We start from the raw sequence: 19,265 nt of genomic DNA, 5'->3' as shown, positions 1-19,265 counted from the left end.
GTTAATATTTCAGGTCCAAGTAACTCCATAGGATTGAAAAGAAGATTAACCATTTTTATCTATGATCACTTGCGTCTTCCTGTTTTGAGATTAAGTTTATTGGATACAAATTTTTAAAAAGGCTTAGACTATCATTTTATCACAGAATTAAAAAAAAAGATAAGATAATTTACAAAAGGAACATGCAGTATGGAGAAACTACTGAGAAATGAAGAATAAGTACATTTTAAAGCTTGACTTCCTCCCCAGGTGAAGTGATGAGTTCACTGATCCACAATTACCTTTTATGAATACTTAGATAAAAGATGGGATCCTCACAGTTAAAATTACGGAGCAAACAACTGAAAGCCTAAAAATGGACAATCTCCCATGGACTCTTGGGAAGTACCTGCAATGCACAAGAGTCAACCTTTCTGCAGCTGACACACTGTTGTGTTTCAGATTACATTTCATGCTAATTACTTCCTCAAAATTATGGAGCTAGGTAGGAGACATTATTCTTTAGAAGAATACAAAACAAAGAAACAAAGGTGGAAATGATGTCTTAGCCAATATTAAGGTTAATATTAAAGGTAAAAGATAGAAGAAAGTATTCCTTACAGAAGACTAGATAAAGTCTTGAGCTTTCCACACAAGTTCCTTTGATCAGAGGTGGACTTACTTTACATGTTACCATGCTAAATTTAACAACTGATGGTTTTTGCTTGATGAGGTCATAAATATTTGCTTGAAAACAAAATATTACACACAAAAGGGCCATCTTCTATGATGACCTCAATTCACATACCATGGTGCGTTTTGGTCCCATTGGACATCTTCTTAGTGATTATGTACACAAGCTGGACTTTTTATTTAGTGTGGTGTGGTCCTTCCTTCCCAGCAACTGACTTAGTTGAGATGTCCTTCACATGTGTAGAGTGGAGTGCGCAGAAGATCGAGTTTTGATGACTCAGGAGCAGGCACTTTCCTAGGAAACTAGAGTCTTCCACAGGTTCTTGCAGTGACCTGCTTCCACATAGATGGTGGCTTCTAAGCTCAGTGAGGGTCTGAATGGCATGAGACCCACCTAGGGCAATGGAGCAGTTTCTGCTTCCAGATTTTCTAGCTGAAAGAGGAAAGAGCAAAGATAGCATTTCAAATTGGGTTGCAGTGCACATTTATCAGGCATCTTCGGTGGGTCAGAATTGTCCTGAGGGCCCTCAGTATACTTTCACTTGTAACCTTCAGAGCTTTTATTAAATGTCAAGACATTAATTGATCTCTTGGGTTATTATGAATAATCTCTTGGATCATTATGAGTATGCTATCGCATTTGTACACACTAATGAATAAGAATTATACACTAGTAATCAAAGAGATATTATAGATATTGGCTTCCTTGAAAAAATACATTTTGAATCCAAATCCCTTATCTCTCTCTGTTCTTGACTCTCTTTCTCCTTCTTTATCCTCAAATTATTCATGACTTGACAAAAATTTCAAAAGAATAGCAGTGTCTCTTTTTGCAATACCTTTCATATTCTTCATTTCTAGATGAAGACATTTTTATTTTTCATTCAGTTCTCAAAATTAATGGATTTTTTTTTTTTTTTCTGAAGCAACCAATTTGAAGTTCAGGGACTTTTGCCACCCCCACTTCCACTGTAAAGCTGGCATATACATTGAGCAATAACATGACATTTGTTCACACACATAAAAATGTGTTTTGGTATTTTCAAATATGGGAAGAAAATTGTGGCAAAGAAATACATTTTGTAATTAACAAGTAATCTCTGCTGTCATTGATAATATATTCTTTGGTGAGAAGGAAAGGAGGTCTTTATAGAGTCAGTATAAAGGGAGGGCTTTTCCTTTAACTTTATTCTAGTAAATTTCACACTTCAGGAAAAGTGCAAGAATGAGAATAGCATAAAGAACATTTGTGTACATTTTATCCAGACTCACCTGCTATTAACATTTTATCCCATTTGTTTAATCATTTGCTTTCTGTTTTTTTTTTTTTTGCTCTTCTTCTACACACACACACACACACACACACATGCACACACACTATCTCTCTGAACTATTTGATACTCAGTTGACTTTTTGTCACTACAGATTTCAATATATATTTCCTAAGAATGAAGAATAGAAAGATCAGAATCGTCATTTGGAGAGGCAGTCTACCGGGAACCCTGGTTTTCCTGAACATCCTTGCTGACTGTGCCAAACTGCAAGGCTTAACCCTCCTCTGGCCTGGAATAGTTTCTGCAGGTGGTCACATAAGCAATTAGGTAGGCCTGGGTGACCACAGCATTGATCACTGTGTGAAGTGCCTGTTCCTAGGGAGGTTTGTTTATTACTTGCCCTCAAAAGGGCTGGGACTTTAGCTCTGGGTTCCTTAACTGTGACACAACCCATTGTGTGTGCAGCCACCATCAGGTCCCATCACACTGCCCAGTGGGATTTGGGGACAGAAGAGTCACTGCTATGCTAAAGTTTCTGCTGCTGTTGTGCTATAAGTACTAAACTATTGACTTTGGTCTACATTTGGCCCCTAAATAGTTGTAGCAAAACAACCTGCTTGCTTGCTTGCTTGGTTTACTCCTTTGGAATCTGGTTACTTATAGCCATCTTCTAAGAGGTTCTTCCCAAACTGGCACTATGAGCGGGATGTCAAGATAGACAATGACTTTTTGGAAGATAAAAGGCGAGGGCTCATGGACTGGGTTTGGAAATATGAAGAAAGTCCTTAAGACCTTGGGATGTGGTAGGAAATGTTCTGGCAAATGTGCTACAGAAAGAGTCATCCACTCCTGTCCTCGCTATTGACGAACACGACACAAGTCAATAGATGGGGGCTGAGTGATGAGGGATAAAGTCTAACTAATTGCCCAAATGGTGCCATGGTTGTTGCTTGCTCTTCTATGGACACGGAGGCTAAGAGAACTTTCTGAGCCCCACAAGGAAAGAAAGCACAACTTCACCAGTTTTAAGTCAAGACTAGAAACAACTAGAGGGCAAATGCCTCTATAATGAATACTAAGACATAGATCCATAGTGAGAGGGAAAATAGAGATATCTAGGAGTGCTTTGATCAATAGGTCGAGGAACAATTAGACATGTGACTGATGAAGGAGTTAGGGAGGTTATAGTCTTAATGAATAAGGAGACTTTCTTGAGGCCAATAAAATCCCATGAAACCCTGTGGAGAAAGCTACTCAAAGGCTGAGGCTGCTCTAGACTTGTTCTACCCTGAACAGAAAGACAGTTTGATTATGATCCCACATCCAGAGAATGTCTGGTTCACTTTTAAGATTATCCCCTTTCCTACAAGGTGGTAGCATTCTACTACTTTTTTTGGTGGGAGACCTTGTGTTAGAAGCTGTGCTTGCTAAGGGCCATTAGACACCCATGATAAAGATAGAACTCTCTAAACCAGGCATTCTCTGCAATTTAAGACAAAGGCCAAGATGGGACCATCCAATGTCCTCCAAATTATAAGGAAATGCAATATGCCTCTTAACCTGCAGGATCGCAAAGTAGAGGCAGATGGGATAATCACCAAAAAAATGCAGTCCACATATAAGGCTACGACAGGCCCCAATGGGGCAGTTAGTAGTTCATTACAAATAAAACTCTGTGCGCCTCCATAGAACCAGATTCTTTTGTGAAGACTAATCTCCCTTTAATGGGGAGCTAGGAAGCCATGTGGCTATCTTAGGGAAAATATCTCCTTTGGAACCCCTATTGTCTGACCCCCATTTCTGTATTATACTTTGAAAACCTTTAAAAATAATGGATGAAGTAAGGTATTTTCATTTACAGCAGGGATCAGAGATCTCATACCCTTAGAATGTCAGAATGGGGTAGGGGAGAAAGGTAAGGGGGGGGTGAATACACACACACACACACATATATAAATGAATATAAAATGAATATAAAGAGATATATATGTATGTATGTGTGTATATATATGTGTGTATGTGTGTGTGTGTGTGTGTGTGTGTGTATAATATCTGTGCCTGAAAGACTAACATGCTAGGTTCTCTTGAGAGGTGGGGACTACACATTCAATTAGCCAGATTTGAAACAGAATAAAATGAGAAAAAAAGTGACTGTTTGGATCCTTGTCATGCACCATTTTTGTTGCTCCCAAGACTGAATGTATAATTGGCATTGATAATTTACATGCTTGTTAGGTGTAGGGTTGTTCTCCAAGGGAGATGTTCCTGATATGGAAGAGCCTCTTGTGGGTGGGTGATGAGGGAGATGCATGCACAACAGATCACACCTCCACTTCAGTTTCCCTTCCATGGTCTAGAAAAGACCCAATTTAGAATTCCAGGAGAAGGCGAGGAAATCACAGTTTAAATGTAATACTGCTTATGAAAAACACTGTATCTTAATATAATAGTTCTGTGTCCCTGGTGAAAAAAGCTAAGGCGATCTGGAGGCTTATGCAGGATAATTGCCAACTGAATTCAGCTGGTGCTCCTACATCCTGGCTACTCCAGCCATTGTGACTATGACTGAAGCAATTGCCCATAGTGGCACCTGCTATGCTATCCTGAACTTTGGTCATGTCCTTTTCTCAAATGCTTTAGCCCCTGGAAGACCCAAATCCCTCACCTGGCTGAGCCCCCAGAACATACTGGGCTGCAGTAGTAATACTTGAACCTTCCTGCGATTTGCCACCAATAGGTAGGTTGACACACAGAACAAACCCTCTCTTTTTGTTGGTGACATGGTCCTACCACATTGATGATATTATCTTGATAAGCCCTAATAAAGTTAGCAGATGCTAACTCATATGAAGGCCCAGGAAAGCTTGTTAACAGCTTGTTAATCAGAATTAACATTCTGATAAGATATAGGGACCAACCATCCAAATCAAATTTTGGGAGCAATGTGGACTACAACTCAGAAGCGGATTGTGAAGACAGTAAAGAGAAGAGAACTATGGATCTCTGCTTTCAGGAAGGCAGTCTCACAGTTGCACCATTCAGGCATTGGAGATAATATGTACCTTATCAATGTATGTATTTGTTGAGTCTGAAAGTTAGTCAGAAAATCTGACAAATTTGACTGAGGGCCTAAGCAGCCCATAACCCTGGAGGTTGTTCCAACATCCCAGCCCTGGGGCCCTTTAAAGCTCCATAGGAGGAGGCAGCCTCCATGGGGAAAGCCTCTGCATGCCTCCTTGGTACCATTACCTACTTGAGTTGGGGAAGGAACTCCTTAAACGTTGGAGGTGCTGGGAGAGGGAAATAATGAACCCTCTCTTTGTCTCCAAATACTAGCTCCACAACCTGGCAAAATAATCACATGGTTCATTGAGACAAGAAGCATCTCTGACTGACAACTTGACCAACTGCCGAGTAGGTCTATGTATTGTGGGATAAGGAAAACTCATCAGTGTTTGGCTGGCCCTGAGTGACTCTACTGTGTCTAATGTTTTCAAAGAAAACTCCTAAATGTGAAGCCCCCTGCCCATGTACAAATGCACAGATAGATGTGATCTTGTTTTAGTCAGGGTCATACCAATTAATTTGCTTTTCCTGACACCTGAGTGCTCTTGGGTTATGCCATGTATGGCTATCAAGGCTGTAATTACTTGATGACCCTGCCCATATGGATTATCCAGATTAATGTAATGATGATCCAAAACAAATTTATCGACAAATTCTGAACTAAAGTAACCTGTCCCGTCAGTTATATGTTTGTATGTGGAGAGAATGGGCCACAGGATTTCTCTCTACTGGGTATGGTGGGGGCTGCTGGTTAACTCTTCTTTGTCTCCTGCAATTATTCGCAATGACACCATTTCTTGGATCACATTCCCTTTGTTAGGTCCCCAGATAAAGAGGGCTGTCCAATGCTGTCTGACCTGAGGGATATGACCTGTTTTCATGTAGCAGTGTGAAAATTGTGCCCCATCATCCAATTCCACATTGTACAGACAGTCAAGAACATATCCATTATATTAGCTACCATAGCCAATGGGAGATCAGCAGATCAGGCTAAACTCTCTGATTGTAAATGGAACGATTGGCCTTAGATTATGTTCTTGTTGATATGATTGAATTAATTTGTTGTGTTTGAATTAATATTAACACTGGTGGTACAGCTTATACATACTCTAAGAAAGAAAGCTAAATGGTTATCAGAAATAAGACCTATTAGCACTCTCTGGGACTTACTCAGTTGAATATAGATCCTAGAGTGATGACTGAGGTTAATACTACAGATTAACCTCATCCTCGGATATGATTCTGTGGATAATAAGTCTAATCAATTATAGATTGAAATAAATAGAACAGATTTGGGTTCTAGCCCCCATCAGTATGTCTAAACCAAATTGCTATAGGTGGCATCTGAAAATTGAGTTCAGCCAAAAATATGTTGAGCTGACAGGTGAGTTATTGGGAAGGATAGTTCTCCAAGCACCCTTACACATTCTTGCTGACTGAGTTGTGTTGCAAGCAAGGTCTATCTTCTGACTCTGAGATCTTTCTATGGTCACATAGTCAATTAAGAACTTTTGCTGCCTGACTGTGTGAGGACCACAGCATGGCCATTTTGTGATTGTTTGCTCCTAGGAAAGAGGATTGGTTTGCTTACTCCTTGCTACAAAAGGTGCTGAACTCCTAGTTCTGAGCTCTTCAGCTGGGTGCAATCCGCTGTGCGCATAGTGACAATCTGGGCCCATTGTGTTGTACCATGGGACACAAGGGCAGGGTATCAGGGCTCCCACGCTGATGCTCCTGCAATCCCATGAGTAGTAAATTGTTTTCTCTGGTCCACTGAATCACATTGTATATTTTTGGTACCCATGGAGTGGTGCCAAAACTACTTGCTTGTCGAGATATCTCCTTTGGAAACCTGTAACTCCTTTCTATTTCCTGAGTCTGGGATTCTTTCCCAACATGACCATACATACACATTTCAGTAAGTTTGACATTTGACATTGATACACTATTTTAATCTACCATCAGTTTTCTAATTTTGTCAAAAGTTTTTTTAACTGTTATTTTTTTCCAGGAAGTCAATTAACAAATCCTCTTGGGCTATTTTTTAGCTTATTTTGAACAATAAAATTTTATAAAGTTTTTAGATTAAACTGAGCTGATTTGAGGCATTTTTACTCTCTATCCACACAATAATTGGAGTTGGTTTCCTACCTCCGAAGGGAATTTAAAAGATTGTTATTTTGTCTTTTTTTAACCAATGTCATCATTCTATGGAAGGAAACAGAGGTCTTAAGTGGTAAAGTGACATACCTGAGTACTGGTCAAAGAAAGATAGTTCAATATTCTTTTTTTATTTTTTTGCAGCCACTTTTTTTCTACTTTTGTTTTCTCTTCCCTATTTGTGATGCATCCAAAGTTGCAAATGAAACCAATAACAGAGTTGGGTACTTTTGAAGCTGATCAGAGTTTCAGCCAGCAATAGGCTTCAAAATTTCATTATTATAGAATCATAAAAACAAAGCCACAAAAAATCCCTAGAGTTGATGCCTAATAGACAAAAGTCTCCATTTACCTCAATGATATAGAACTCATCCTTTTTTTCTAAGCTCCTTTGCCTGAATAGACATATTGAGATCTAGAGTATGACACATGGTCAAACTTCGGTAAAGGAGAATTCAAGGAGAAGTGAAATAATCTGGTAGTTCCAAAGGATCCTGACTCACTGTGCCATATGCTTCCTCCTGCTCTTAATGTGTGTTTATTTTGTTCAATATAATAAATCTTTTCTCTCATGAAAAGAAGCTTTGGTGGTTACTTTTGTTGTTCACTAGGAGAAATTAGTCCCCAGTGTCTGAATGGGGTGATCAGTCAAAACCAGAAAGGAGCCCTAATTTGTTGTCAGATAAAAGAGATCAGGGATGTCTTGCTTGGGAAGATCTCTTATGCAAAGACTGGCATGGGATGCCAAGCTCACATAGCTGGTTATTGGCAGCCTGGCACCAGAGCCCAGGCTTCTGGTCTTGTGTTCTTTCACAAGAAAGACTGTAATTATTCAACTTCTTTGGAATGCATCTCACTGTTGAGTATAGATGATTTTTAAAAGAAACCTATTTTCCTCAAAGTCATTTTATTCAAAACAGAAGAATGTACCAATTATGAGACTTATTCTTAGCAATGTGTGGTTTAAATCAGTGAAAACATATCCCAAAGCTACATAGACATTTTCCCCCTTTAGGATTGTAACCAGAAAGTGGCAAATTTCAAAACAAAGCAAAACAAAAGTGAAAACCAAACAAAACACAACCTGTTCAATTTCAAACTGAAGCAAGTTTCAGTATCTTGTTTGTATTTAGGCCATACATTTTAAATGAGTGAGACTAAGAGCTCAATGATCAATTTTAGAATCCTAGTTAATACCGGGGATAAAAGGATGTTGCCATTTATTCTAGTAAGACATTGAAGTTTGAAAATATTTGTGCCTAACTAGCACTTACGGTCTACAGTGGGCTTTGAAACTGCTTGGTGAAAGCTCCATTCTGTGAGATGTTAGGAGACATCCTTTGAAACATCTTTGAAACTATCCTTTACTTACACAGGTAAGTTTGAGAATGTTAGCTTAAAAAACAAAATGCAAATACACACACACATATGTATATATACATATATATGTACATATGTATATACATGTATATATATTCACATATATTTAATATATATAATACATATATTAAAAGAAACCCATTTATACTATATATGAAGTAAATGTGGCACACACACAGACACACACACACACACATGCAAAGCAGGGTTTTTCAAAGCCTTTACAATGTTAATATGCAGTACTAGTCCCCATGACCAAAAAAAGACATGCAACATTTCTGAAAATTTGTGTAAAGAGCTATTTTCTCATGGAACGTATATTAACATTTCACTGTAGTAGTGTGCTGTAAGATCCTTATAGAAAGTCATTTGTTCTGATTCCTTAGACATCAAATCTTAACACCCAAATTCTGGCCACATTCCCTTCCATGGAGGCAAATGCTTGAACATTCAAGGCCTCCAGTGACAAAGAAGTCTTTGTATCTCAAATCTTAGAAAAGTCTTTCTTTGGTTGCATTACAATCCCTTTCCCTGTAGCTTCCACCTGTTGGCTTTAATTGGAGTTGTACTGCATAAGTCCAATTCCCTCTTCACATCCATTCAAGTATACAAAGAGAACACTCTTATCCTCTCTGAGTGTCCTATTTCTCAGGTAACCATGTGCTGTTACTTCAACCATTCGTTATACTGAAGAATTTTAACTTTTTTCACCTTCTTAGTTGCTCATCTCTGGACATATTCTAATTTGCATATTTCATTCCTTGAAGAATGTGGTATATTAGAGTAAAGTTAACGTGTCTTAAGCTCTAGATACTAGACTTCTGTTGATATGATTATCTATCATTGCAATAGTTGAGATGGCCTATATCATATTGCTGATCCATGAAATAAAATCTATGACATTTTTTCATATCTGCTATCACTCACATTCTGTGTGTCTATAGATGGATTTCTGGAGTAAAATTTTTCCCTCGTAACTACTCTAGCTGTCGTTTTTGCTTACTCTTCTAGTATGTTTATTCCCTTATCCTAGCATCTAGGTTATTCAGCATTCCTCCATTGGTTGGGACTCCTAAGATGGGAATCTGCCAAAGCTTATAAACCTATCTCATTATACCATTATATCCAGATCATAATTCAACATATCATAGCATTATTAAAAACTGCAAGAGCTGGTCAAATCTCTTGCTAAAAGCACTAATGACACCGTGTTTGTTCTGTATCCTCTAAGAACACAAGATTCCTTTTACCATAGTTCTTAGAGAGCTTATCTTGCCTCCTACAGGTTATTGCTTCCTTTCTAAGTGTTCTCAAAATATATTTTAATAATTTGTTCTAGGTCCTAAAAAATTTAGTGCAAAGCTAAATATTCAGTGAGGGGTTTTAGTTGCTGCAAAGTTGCCATTAAAGCTGTGACTCTATTTCTTTCCCCCAGTTTTCCAGGAATGTCGCCCATTCTTCTTTGCTTCTGAGGTTATGATTTATGTTTCATTAATTGTGTTTCATTTACAAATTCTCTTAATGTTTCACAATATTCAGGATACCTGACCTTATTCTGAGTATCCTATTATCCTTTAACAGTATCTTCACACTTACTGTCCTTTAATTCTTTCTAAAAATGTTTTAGGCTGAAGATTTTTTTTTTTTTTCTGAGAGAGACACTTGAAAATAAAATAAGGTTTGAAGAATTGTGCTTTTCTCTTGTTTTTCATTAATACTGAGTCTTAATCTTTGCAATGCTAGCAGTGCAGAAGGAAGCTTTCTTTTGAGAAATCAGTGTGGTATCTCTCAGGATGCCTGGGATCTAACTCCTATTTTGGGACACTGCTTTAAAGACATCACAACTAATTTCTTCATCATTTAAATGTGGTTGTCACATTAGATCAATAGTTCTCAACTGATTCCTCCCCTCTCCCTGCCACACCCCTGCCACCCCACACCACGGGACATTTGGCAATGTCTGGAGACATTTTGGCTGTCACAACTAGGGGTGGGTGGCTACTGCTTGCATCTAATGGATAGAGGACAGTGACACTGCTAAACATTGCAATGTACATTCCCTCGAAGCAAGAATTAACCAGCTCAAAATGTCACCAGTACCAAGGTTGAGAAGCCTTGGCTAGGACCAAACTTATGATTCCTTTTGTCACCATTCTTTTATTCCTTTTTAATTTCCTTTACAAGAGCCGTAATTCAATTTCTTGGGGAAAAGAAGAAAGGAGATGAAAAGTGTAAAGCCTCATTGACTGGCTTAGAATAATAATGCTAGCCAGTTTCTTGGCAAAGTATGTGGACTATGGTGTATTATATTCCATGAAAACTAAGTGCTAGCTGCTACAATTATCATCATTTTCACAGATGTATCCATTGAAACTGGAGAGTTTCAGGACGTGGTCAGTGGTAGAATCTAAATAAATAAACATACCACCTAAACTTTTAGGATTTTATATTATATCTGCTATTGTTATCTAATTATAAAATGTTCCCTCACCTGCTGAAATTTTTAAATAAATTTTAAATAAATTTAAATAAATTTAAAGATACCAGAGTATATATAATACATATTAGCCTGACTTTTTCTTTAGTCATAAAAGTTTTCCTAAACTCTATTTGAAAACCAGATACTTGAAAAGATTCTCACTATCATCTTTTAAAATATTTGGGAAAAAAAGGCACAAAATTTATAAAAGTGTGTATCTGGCTTATACTCCTCATTTGTAGGATAAGGCAGTTTGTATTGGATGATCTCTAGTGTTATTTTTCCCATTACAATCACCTAAGAACTGTGAATATTTTGCATATGCTTGATAAGTCCATTTGCCTTAATGGGATTTAGATGTTGATATTTATGTATAGTGTAGTCATTTGAGAGTCTACTTGTCCCACTGAATTTCTGAAATAACCAGAAAAAATTTCAGTTGTTAAAGTATATGGTAACCATATTGCAAGCTTCCATCTCTCTGCAGCATGGTAAGGTTCTGGGAGTGACATGTGTCTCTTCTATTTCCCAAGGACAATTCAAAGAAATCATTTTTTAGGTTGATTTGAATTTGAATGAACCCATATATAATTATATTTGCAGATTTTTGAATATAAAGACAATTTGGCTAACATGATAGAGGAAAAAAAAGAATGGTAAGAGTGAAATATTCTTGCTAAATTGGTAAATTATAAGATGGATTAAATAAGTGATCATATTGTCAAATATGATCTTTCTTGAGTAAAATATTCTTATTTCTTAATGTAATTTTCCATAGCCTTTGCTTTCTTGTTTTCCAATCAGATGTCTTAGAGGTAAATATCTCATCCCAAAAAGAAAAAGTTATGCATTTGTTATGCTTTAAGGGACTTAGGCATACCATTTTGGAATTCTGGATCGTTTCTTTATCTATCTCTTTTGACTTTTATGAAGATTTGATAATGTAGGTGGAAAAAGGGGAAACAACCAAGTAGGACTGGATAGATTTCCTAGATTTCTGGTGTCGCTAGGATTCCTGGTATCTGTATGGAAAAAAAAGAATGTGGCTGATTTCAAACACAAAATGTACTCTTTTCCTCCGTCCCTCTCTCCCTCCCTTCCTTTCTTCCCTCCTTCTTTCCTTATAAATACTATGCTTTATAGACAAATGACATGAATTATATTTCTCAATATCCATTCTTGGACTGACAGAGCCATTATTTTAAGTCACAATGAGACTTTCAGCTTATATTTATTTAATATTTGATAATTATAGGGAACTAATTTATCAGGCTAATTACTTATTTGTATGTATTCCTAGTAAGTTCAGTTGTTATGGAAAGAAAAAGTAGTTCATTTTCTTTTATTCATAAGCAATAAAACAATAACATTAAATTATACTTAAACTTACCTTCCACTCAGATATGATTAGTAAAATAATATTTATGGGTATTTGTTCCTTCAGCATTCATCACTGGTAATGCAGAAGATCAAACTCATGACATCTTGAGAGCTGGCATTATAAACTTTTGGATATGTATCATGAAAACCATTCATTTTTTTTTTAATTTTTTTTTATATTTATTCCTCTTGTTCTAGGGCTGGGATTGGTTTCAGCAACTAGAATCTACCAACCTGATTTTATTTTTTATTTTATTTAATTAATTTATTTATTTTAAAGATTGTATTTATTTATTTATTTGACAGAGAGAGAGAGAGAGAGAGAGCACAAGCAGGCAGAGAGGCAGGGAGAGGCAGAGAGAGAAGCAGGCTCCCCGCTTAGCAAGGAGCCCGATGCGGGGCTCGATCCCAGGACCCTGAGATCATGACCTGAGCCAAAGGCAGCGGCTTAATCCACTGAGCCACTCAGATGCCCCAAAATCATTCATGTTTTCAAAAAGTATTATTAAAACTATTTAGCATTCAAAATAAATCTTGTTAGTAGTCTCCTCTTATCCACTTTCTACTCACTTCAATGCCAGGAACTCCATTATATAAGAAAGAAATTTCTTAGTGTAAAGGGAGAAGGGCAACAAAAGTTGTGACCCTAGGTTCTTGATTTCCATGGAAATAATAATTAGAAAAGAAAAATCAAGACATGTTTTGTTTTAGAAACTTGTAGTTCTCACAAAGTAACCCCCAAAATAATTTGTCATTTGTAAAATTGTAGCAATTTGCAAATACTTATTGCAACCTACCAAAAGATACAGCAATCAGAATGACATTCAAAAGTTAATGACTGGTTTGTGATAGGTCATCTTCATTCAGTTTGTTTGGTATGAAGAAAAAAATGCAAAAACAAAAAAATACTATGTAACTGTATTTCAAATTCGTAGAGGTGGAAGGAAGAATAAATGTGTTGTAGAAAGTTAAAAGAGCAAAATATCCACCTTTCATATTTAGCTCCTAAACTATATAGATAGCAACTAAAGATTGACATGTTTCAAAACACTAAATTTTCCATGATAAATGATTATGAAATAGCAATTCACCACTTAAGGCCAGCTGAATAAGTAACACCTCATTTAAAGTTAGTTTTTTAAAGATGAATATATTGTTCTATTTTATCAGTTAGTTACATCAGTTGAAAAAACAAGCACAGGAAAATACTGCAGTAATTATATTAGTTAATCTAATATTTGAAACTTAACCTCCCTGAAAGATGTGAACATTCATTCAAGAAGAACGCTAGCTAATTCATGCATCAAGGTTCACTGTATGGTTCTGATATGCAGAATAATCTTCTGGTTCAACCCGCTCATGCTGAAGTTGAAAAAACTGAGCTCTTATAAGATGAAGGGCTTTGTTCCATCACATGTTGGACAGGCAAAACACGACTACTAGAACATTCACCTGACTCCCTGTCCTGGTCTCTTCTGGTACCATCACCCACCAAGCTGCCTTTTCTAGTAGGATAAACAAGATTTATGAAAATACTAAGTGAAACTCTCTCACATGAATGAAAAATTCTACCTATGGAAATGCAAATGGTATCACTCAGTGAGAATTAATATGACCTTAATGATGGCAAAAAATTTTCATTCAAATAAGGGAACTCATATATTCATAACCCAAGTCCTTATTATTAAATTTATAATTTCCCAAGCTATTCATTAATCTATTTGGATGTTTATCATTATACACAGATACACAGATAGCTACAAATACATCTAAACAAGCCTACATAAAGACCTTATGAGATTTGAATCATTAGTACGTAAATACTAAAATTTAGTTCTAAGAGCTACCATTGAGAAGAATGACAACCAGTCTGGTAGGGCAGTAGGGCATATAGATTAAAATCAAATTCAACTGGATTCATTCCCCACAGTTCCTTTTGTAACTATGACCTCGGACAGGTGAACTCTGTAAACATTAGTTTCCTCAACTGTAGAGATAAAGATCCCTACATAATGAGGCTAAATAAGATATACTGGGCGCAAACTGGGCAGTAAGTGTTATTTCTAATAGTCTTAAAACCAAATGTTTTCTATGAATAAACATATTTTTTAATTAAACAATATTTTCTCCTCCCAGATTATGGCTGAGTTATAGAAACATGACATTCTTATTGTTATTTATTAAAGATATTATTCATTTAAAATCTAAATACATTCTAGGCCTACATACACATAAAGAGGCACTCCAATATCATGCACATGTGCACACACATACACACACACACACACACACACGTAACTGGATCCATTTTCTTTTTAAACCCTAGAATTGAAAGAATAGCCATTTTGGTTTTATTCATAAAATATGCATTAATGTGATCAAGCTCTGTAATTTTGTGAGCTATTCCCATTTGGGGCTTTTGTGATGGAATTGAAATTCTTTTCCTTCTCAAATTATCTCTCCACAGATGTTTTATAAAAAAAAGTCAGATGTAGTTTTTGAGAATGATGTGGTTGGTTTAAAAAATTAGGCTTCTGCTTTTAGTTTAGCTGGGGATAATATAGTTTTGTAGTTAATACTATTGCAAAGCATCTCCTAATTTCTGGACATGTGGCTTGCATTAAAATGTCAAGAAAATGCTTTAAAAACAGTAACCAGGGGTCTTAGGGCTGGACTTGTCATGTTAATGAGAAGAAGTTGGCAGAAGGTACCATAATATTAGGTTTATCAATGTTATATCACTATAGCCTATAAAACTCACTGATAGAAAACTAAGGTTTTGTCCAACTATAGCTCTATAGCTACACTGTTTTGCTAAACACAAGACTAATTTGGTAGAAAATTTCTTGCTAACCAGCTTGACTAAAATGGTAGCCAGGTTAGACAAAACAGTAACTTTAAGCAGTATTTGGATAAAGTTACAATTTAAATCAGTTTTCAGTTTCATGTTTTATTCAAAATTCAGATACTTTTCCCCTACCTTGACCCAGCGAACCAGAGTTTCTTGGAGGAGTGTCTCAGAACTTATACTCTTAATAAGGTTTGAGAACTTATGGTTGAGACCATGGAATAATATTTGGGCACAAAGTGGCATTGTGTAAGAAAGCAGAGGAAAGCTTTGGATTAATATTAGAAGCCCAGGGTTCTGCCTCTTACTGGTGGCTTGATCTTTATGATCATTGAGCCTCCCTAAGCATGCAGGTTTTCATGTTTACCCATCAGGTTTGTTGTAGGAAGCCAAGGTGATAGTGCACTTTTTAATCTGTATGCTGCGATACTAATGTAAGATAGCATTATTATGATGGTTATGGTTAGTACAAACTCTTTAAATAATAATCCAACTGGTCTAAGAGTGTTGTTTCTTTTCCCATATAATGTTAAACATTAAAGGACATAGTCTAGGTATCACAACAGAAATGCATTATGGAATGCAGTCAGGGTGGGAAGCCAACCAGTGAAGGTGGGTTGCAGGGCCAGCGTCTCAGGTCTGAGCTGATCGGAATTGATCTGAGCAAATGGGGGATGAGCTCTGAAGCAAGGTTGAGTCTAGCAAAAACTGTCGACTGGTACCTGTACAGAGAAATTAAATTGCACGGATAGCAGATGCAAAATGAATGTCTTTGCCTAAGTCTATCTAATAAAAATCTAGAAGCCATAAAGACAACGAGCTGAACATAAATCAGGCATGGAGTTTTACAGCTGGAGAAGGAGCCTGAGCCCTGGAATTCACAAAAGGACATGAGGACATTTTTTATTTTACTTTTTTATACTTAGTCAGGGCAAGACCTCTTTAGGGCACTGAATCCAGTTTGTGGCCAGCTTATCAACAGCACTTGTTAGAAATAAAATTAGAAGACAAGCACAGATGTAACAATTTTTTGTTTTGAAAGTAGAAATTTTGATCAGAGGACTAGCGAAAAGAAAAAGAAGAACCCCTCCCGTGAATATTTTCCAGTTACTGAAGGGTTAGCCTGGAATAACGTCAGAGTGTTATGCAAGCATTGGGGTTGTCCATCAGTTGCTTAAGAAAGGGGTCATTCTCAGCCCCTTCCATATCTCCTGAAATATCATGAGCCCTCTCATCATTCATTCATTCAACAGATGTTTTTGGAGTAGTTTTTGAATGTGTCAGACACTGTTTTAGGTAGATGCTGGAGGAAGAAAAAGAGCAAGGCAGATGTGGTTCATGGCTTCAAGAAGCTATGTCTGTCCAGGGCAGCATGTGCCTACTGTAAGTAGGTACTCCTTTGCAATGTAACTGCAGCTACTACCATCAGGAGGTAAGGTCTGTTTTGCCACACCTTGAACCTAGAACCTGGAGCTACCATGAGGACAGCAGGGCTAATACGCCACCCCCTAGGCTGAGCCTGGCTAAAACTGGAGGAACATTCTAGGCCAGCCCAGCTCAAACTACTGATCTACGGAAATGCAAACTACATAAATGGTTGCTCTTAGCAGCTATGTTTTGGAATGATTTGTTAGGTAGCAAAAGCTGACCGAGTCACCCTTAACTATGTAAAAATGATGCAAAGTTTATTTGGGGCACAGAATTTTCTCACATGGCTTATGAAATTACCTTGATAACTGCCAACTCTTCATTTTGCGCTGTAGGGACATGGTCTCAGTGTACAGTTGTCAGAATACAGACACCCTGGGAAGGTTTGATATTGGATCTCTGATCTGCAGAATATGAAGTTGACTAATGTGCTTGAAACGTGACATATAGCGTATAATCTATTTCTTGGAGAAAATACAAATATGTAGGCGAGACATAAACATCTACAACAGTACCAAGTCCAATCAAGCAGTCAAAAAGTTCATGCAAATCCAATTAGCTTTGCTTTGCAACATAATGGATCATGGTGTTAAAACAAAAACACAAATGAACAAAAAACCCAAAAACCTATCTGTCAGTTTCTGAATTTGTCTGACTAACCAACTACATCCTATATACATGGCCATAAAGTGTCTGATTTTTTCCTTCAAATAATTTCATTATTTTGATATATTATTGAAACTCTCACCAAAGGCTTATGTATTGTTCCAGAAGTCCCTGTGTAACCGTTGCGATTCTAATGATGACACATCAGTGGAGATGAGTGAAAGAGATCTTTGCTTTATCTTAATTTTCAAGTATGTCAGAGTGTCTTTTCCTCTTTTCCTGGCAGCCACTCTTCTGTCCAGCCCTCTCAGCTGGGCATTTTGGGAAGGCAGCCAATTCCAGGGCTAATGTGTTTCTGCTGTTATCTGACACTGATCCTGCTTCATAGAGGCAACAATGAAGATAAGCCCTAATTGGATGTATTTTTAAAGCAAACCTTTTAGTTACTTAGAACAGAGCTTCCTCAATTAGCTTCCTTTCCCTGCTCTCTGGCTGTGCAGGAACCACACTAAATGGGAAAATGCTGGATCTGCACGGGAGTCAAGAACAGGGTTGGGACAACGGAAGGATGATCATACTGAACTCAGGAGAAGCGCTCCATCAGACAGGCCAGGAGCCGTGCCTCCAGGAGAGCTGGTGAGGGAAGGGCACTGAGAAATTCCCATGTGATGAGAGGCCCCGCAATGGTCTAGGGTAAGGCTACTCACAGCCACACCCCAGCATGTCTGCAAGAGAGGGAAGGTAGGGCAGGCCCTGACAGAGGGAGAATCAATACTTCATAGTGGGCTCCGTCCCTGTGCTCCAGGGGAAGTACTTTGTTCCAAGGCAAAATGTGTTAACCTTGGTTTAGGATTGAGAGTTTCAAATTGCATTCTGTGATGTATTATCCTCAGGTCAGAGAAAATCTCTTTGAATCCTTACCCTCTCTAAGTTACTCACAGGGTTTTGATAGCTGCTGAGAGCGAGAGCTGCTTAGTAGAAGAAGCAGGTTTAGAGGTCTCGATGTGGAAAAAATAGAAAAGAAGCAGAGTAGATTTCTTTCTGTCTTTGACTCAGTCGAAATGGAGCTAGAAGTGGCACCAAGTAAATGAATAATTTCCCTTTGGTTGGCAGTGAGTCGACCATCATTACCTTAGACTGCCTAGAGGGTCCCAAGTTCTGGTGTTCCTTTTAACAATATTTAGTATCAGAGGTGTGAGGATTAGTGTCGCCTATGGCAGACCATGTGGACCTCCTTAAGCTAGACCTGTGGTCAGTAGGAAAGGGTGAGCCTGGGCAGGGTTGAGCTGAGGGCCTGTAGTGGGTGTGGGGGAGACAGAGTGGGACCTGGAGAAAAGTAAATGAAGAGGAAGCAGCTGCTCTGTACTGCAAGGCTCTTCTCGTCTGCCTCCTCAATTAGACTTCCTAGTCATTTTTATAAAGGCATCTGTTCTCACGTCCTGGCCTCTGACCAGGTTCTGACTCAAGGATTTACTTCACTGGAAGTTGAATTTCAGTTCTGTGTTCTAAAATTATGGAGGCAGTGATTTTTGGATGCTGACATTATTATTTGAAACTTTACTTATTTACATTAATATTAAGAGTTAAGTGGTATGTTTGATTTACTTTCTAGTCAGATTCCACAGTTTGCACATCAGTGGCTTATCAAGGTCATATTAACTTAGAGACACTTTTTTCTCTTTTCTGATTCTCATGTGATTATAATACTGTATATAAATCTTGACTTCTCCCTGCAGGCTGCCCTCTGTACTCTGTGCAAGGGAATATATCTTCCAAAAAATAGTCACTCCTCGCCATATTAACTCTGACTGGTATAACGACTGTTAAAAAAGTAAGTTAGTTCCAATAATTAAGCGATATGTTTGAGGTTTACACTAGAGTTCAGGTGTAAAAATTGACAAACCGATGACTGAACAAGTTAGAGCTGGAAATTTTTTTTTCTATCTTTTCTCCTTTGCTGTGACATTGATTT

At 37.6% G+C, this 19,265-nt stretch overlaps 1 protein-coding gene across 1 annotated transcript in view; it reads right to left on the bottom strand.

Annotated features, from left to right (window-relative positions):
* Positions 1 to 941: 941 nt before the first annotated feature.
* Positions 942 to 19,265, bottom strand: part of OPRM1 (opioid receptor mu 1) — a 71,561-nt gene continuing 53,237 nt past the window's right edge. The window contains exon 4 of the mRNA XM_032836403.1: positions 942 to 1,105. Within this exon, the coding sequence (XP_032692294.1) occupies positions 1,067 to 1,105 (39 nt within the window). The 3' untranslated portion in view covers positions 942 to 1,066. The remainder of the gene's footprint in view (positions 1,106 to 19,265) is intronic.

This window comes from Lontra canadensis, unplaced genomic scaffold (assembly GCF_010015895.1).
Source record: "Lontra canadensis isolate GAN:19392208 unplaced genomic scaffold, GSC_riverotter_1.0 scaffold92, whole genome shotgun sequence".
Classification (NCBI taxonomy): domain Eukaryota; kingdom Metazoa; phylum Chordata; class Mammalia; order Carnivora; family Mustelidae; genus Lontra; species Lontra canadensis.
Note: the sequence above shows the minus strand (reverse complement) of the source record. Positions and strands in the feature narration are given on the sequence as shown.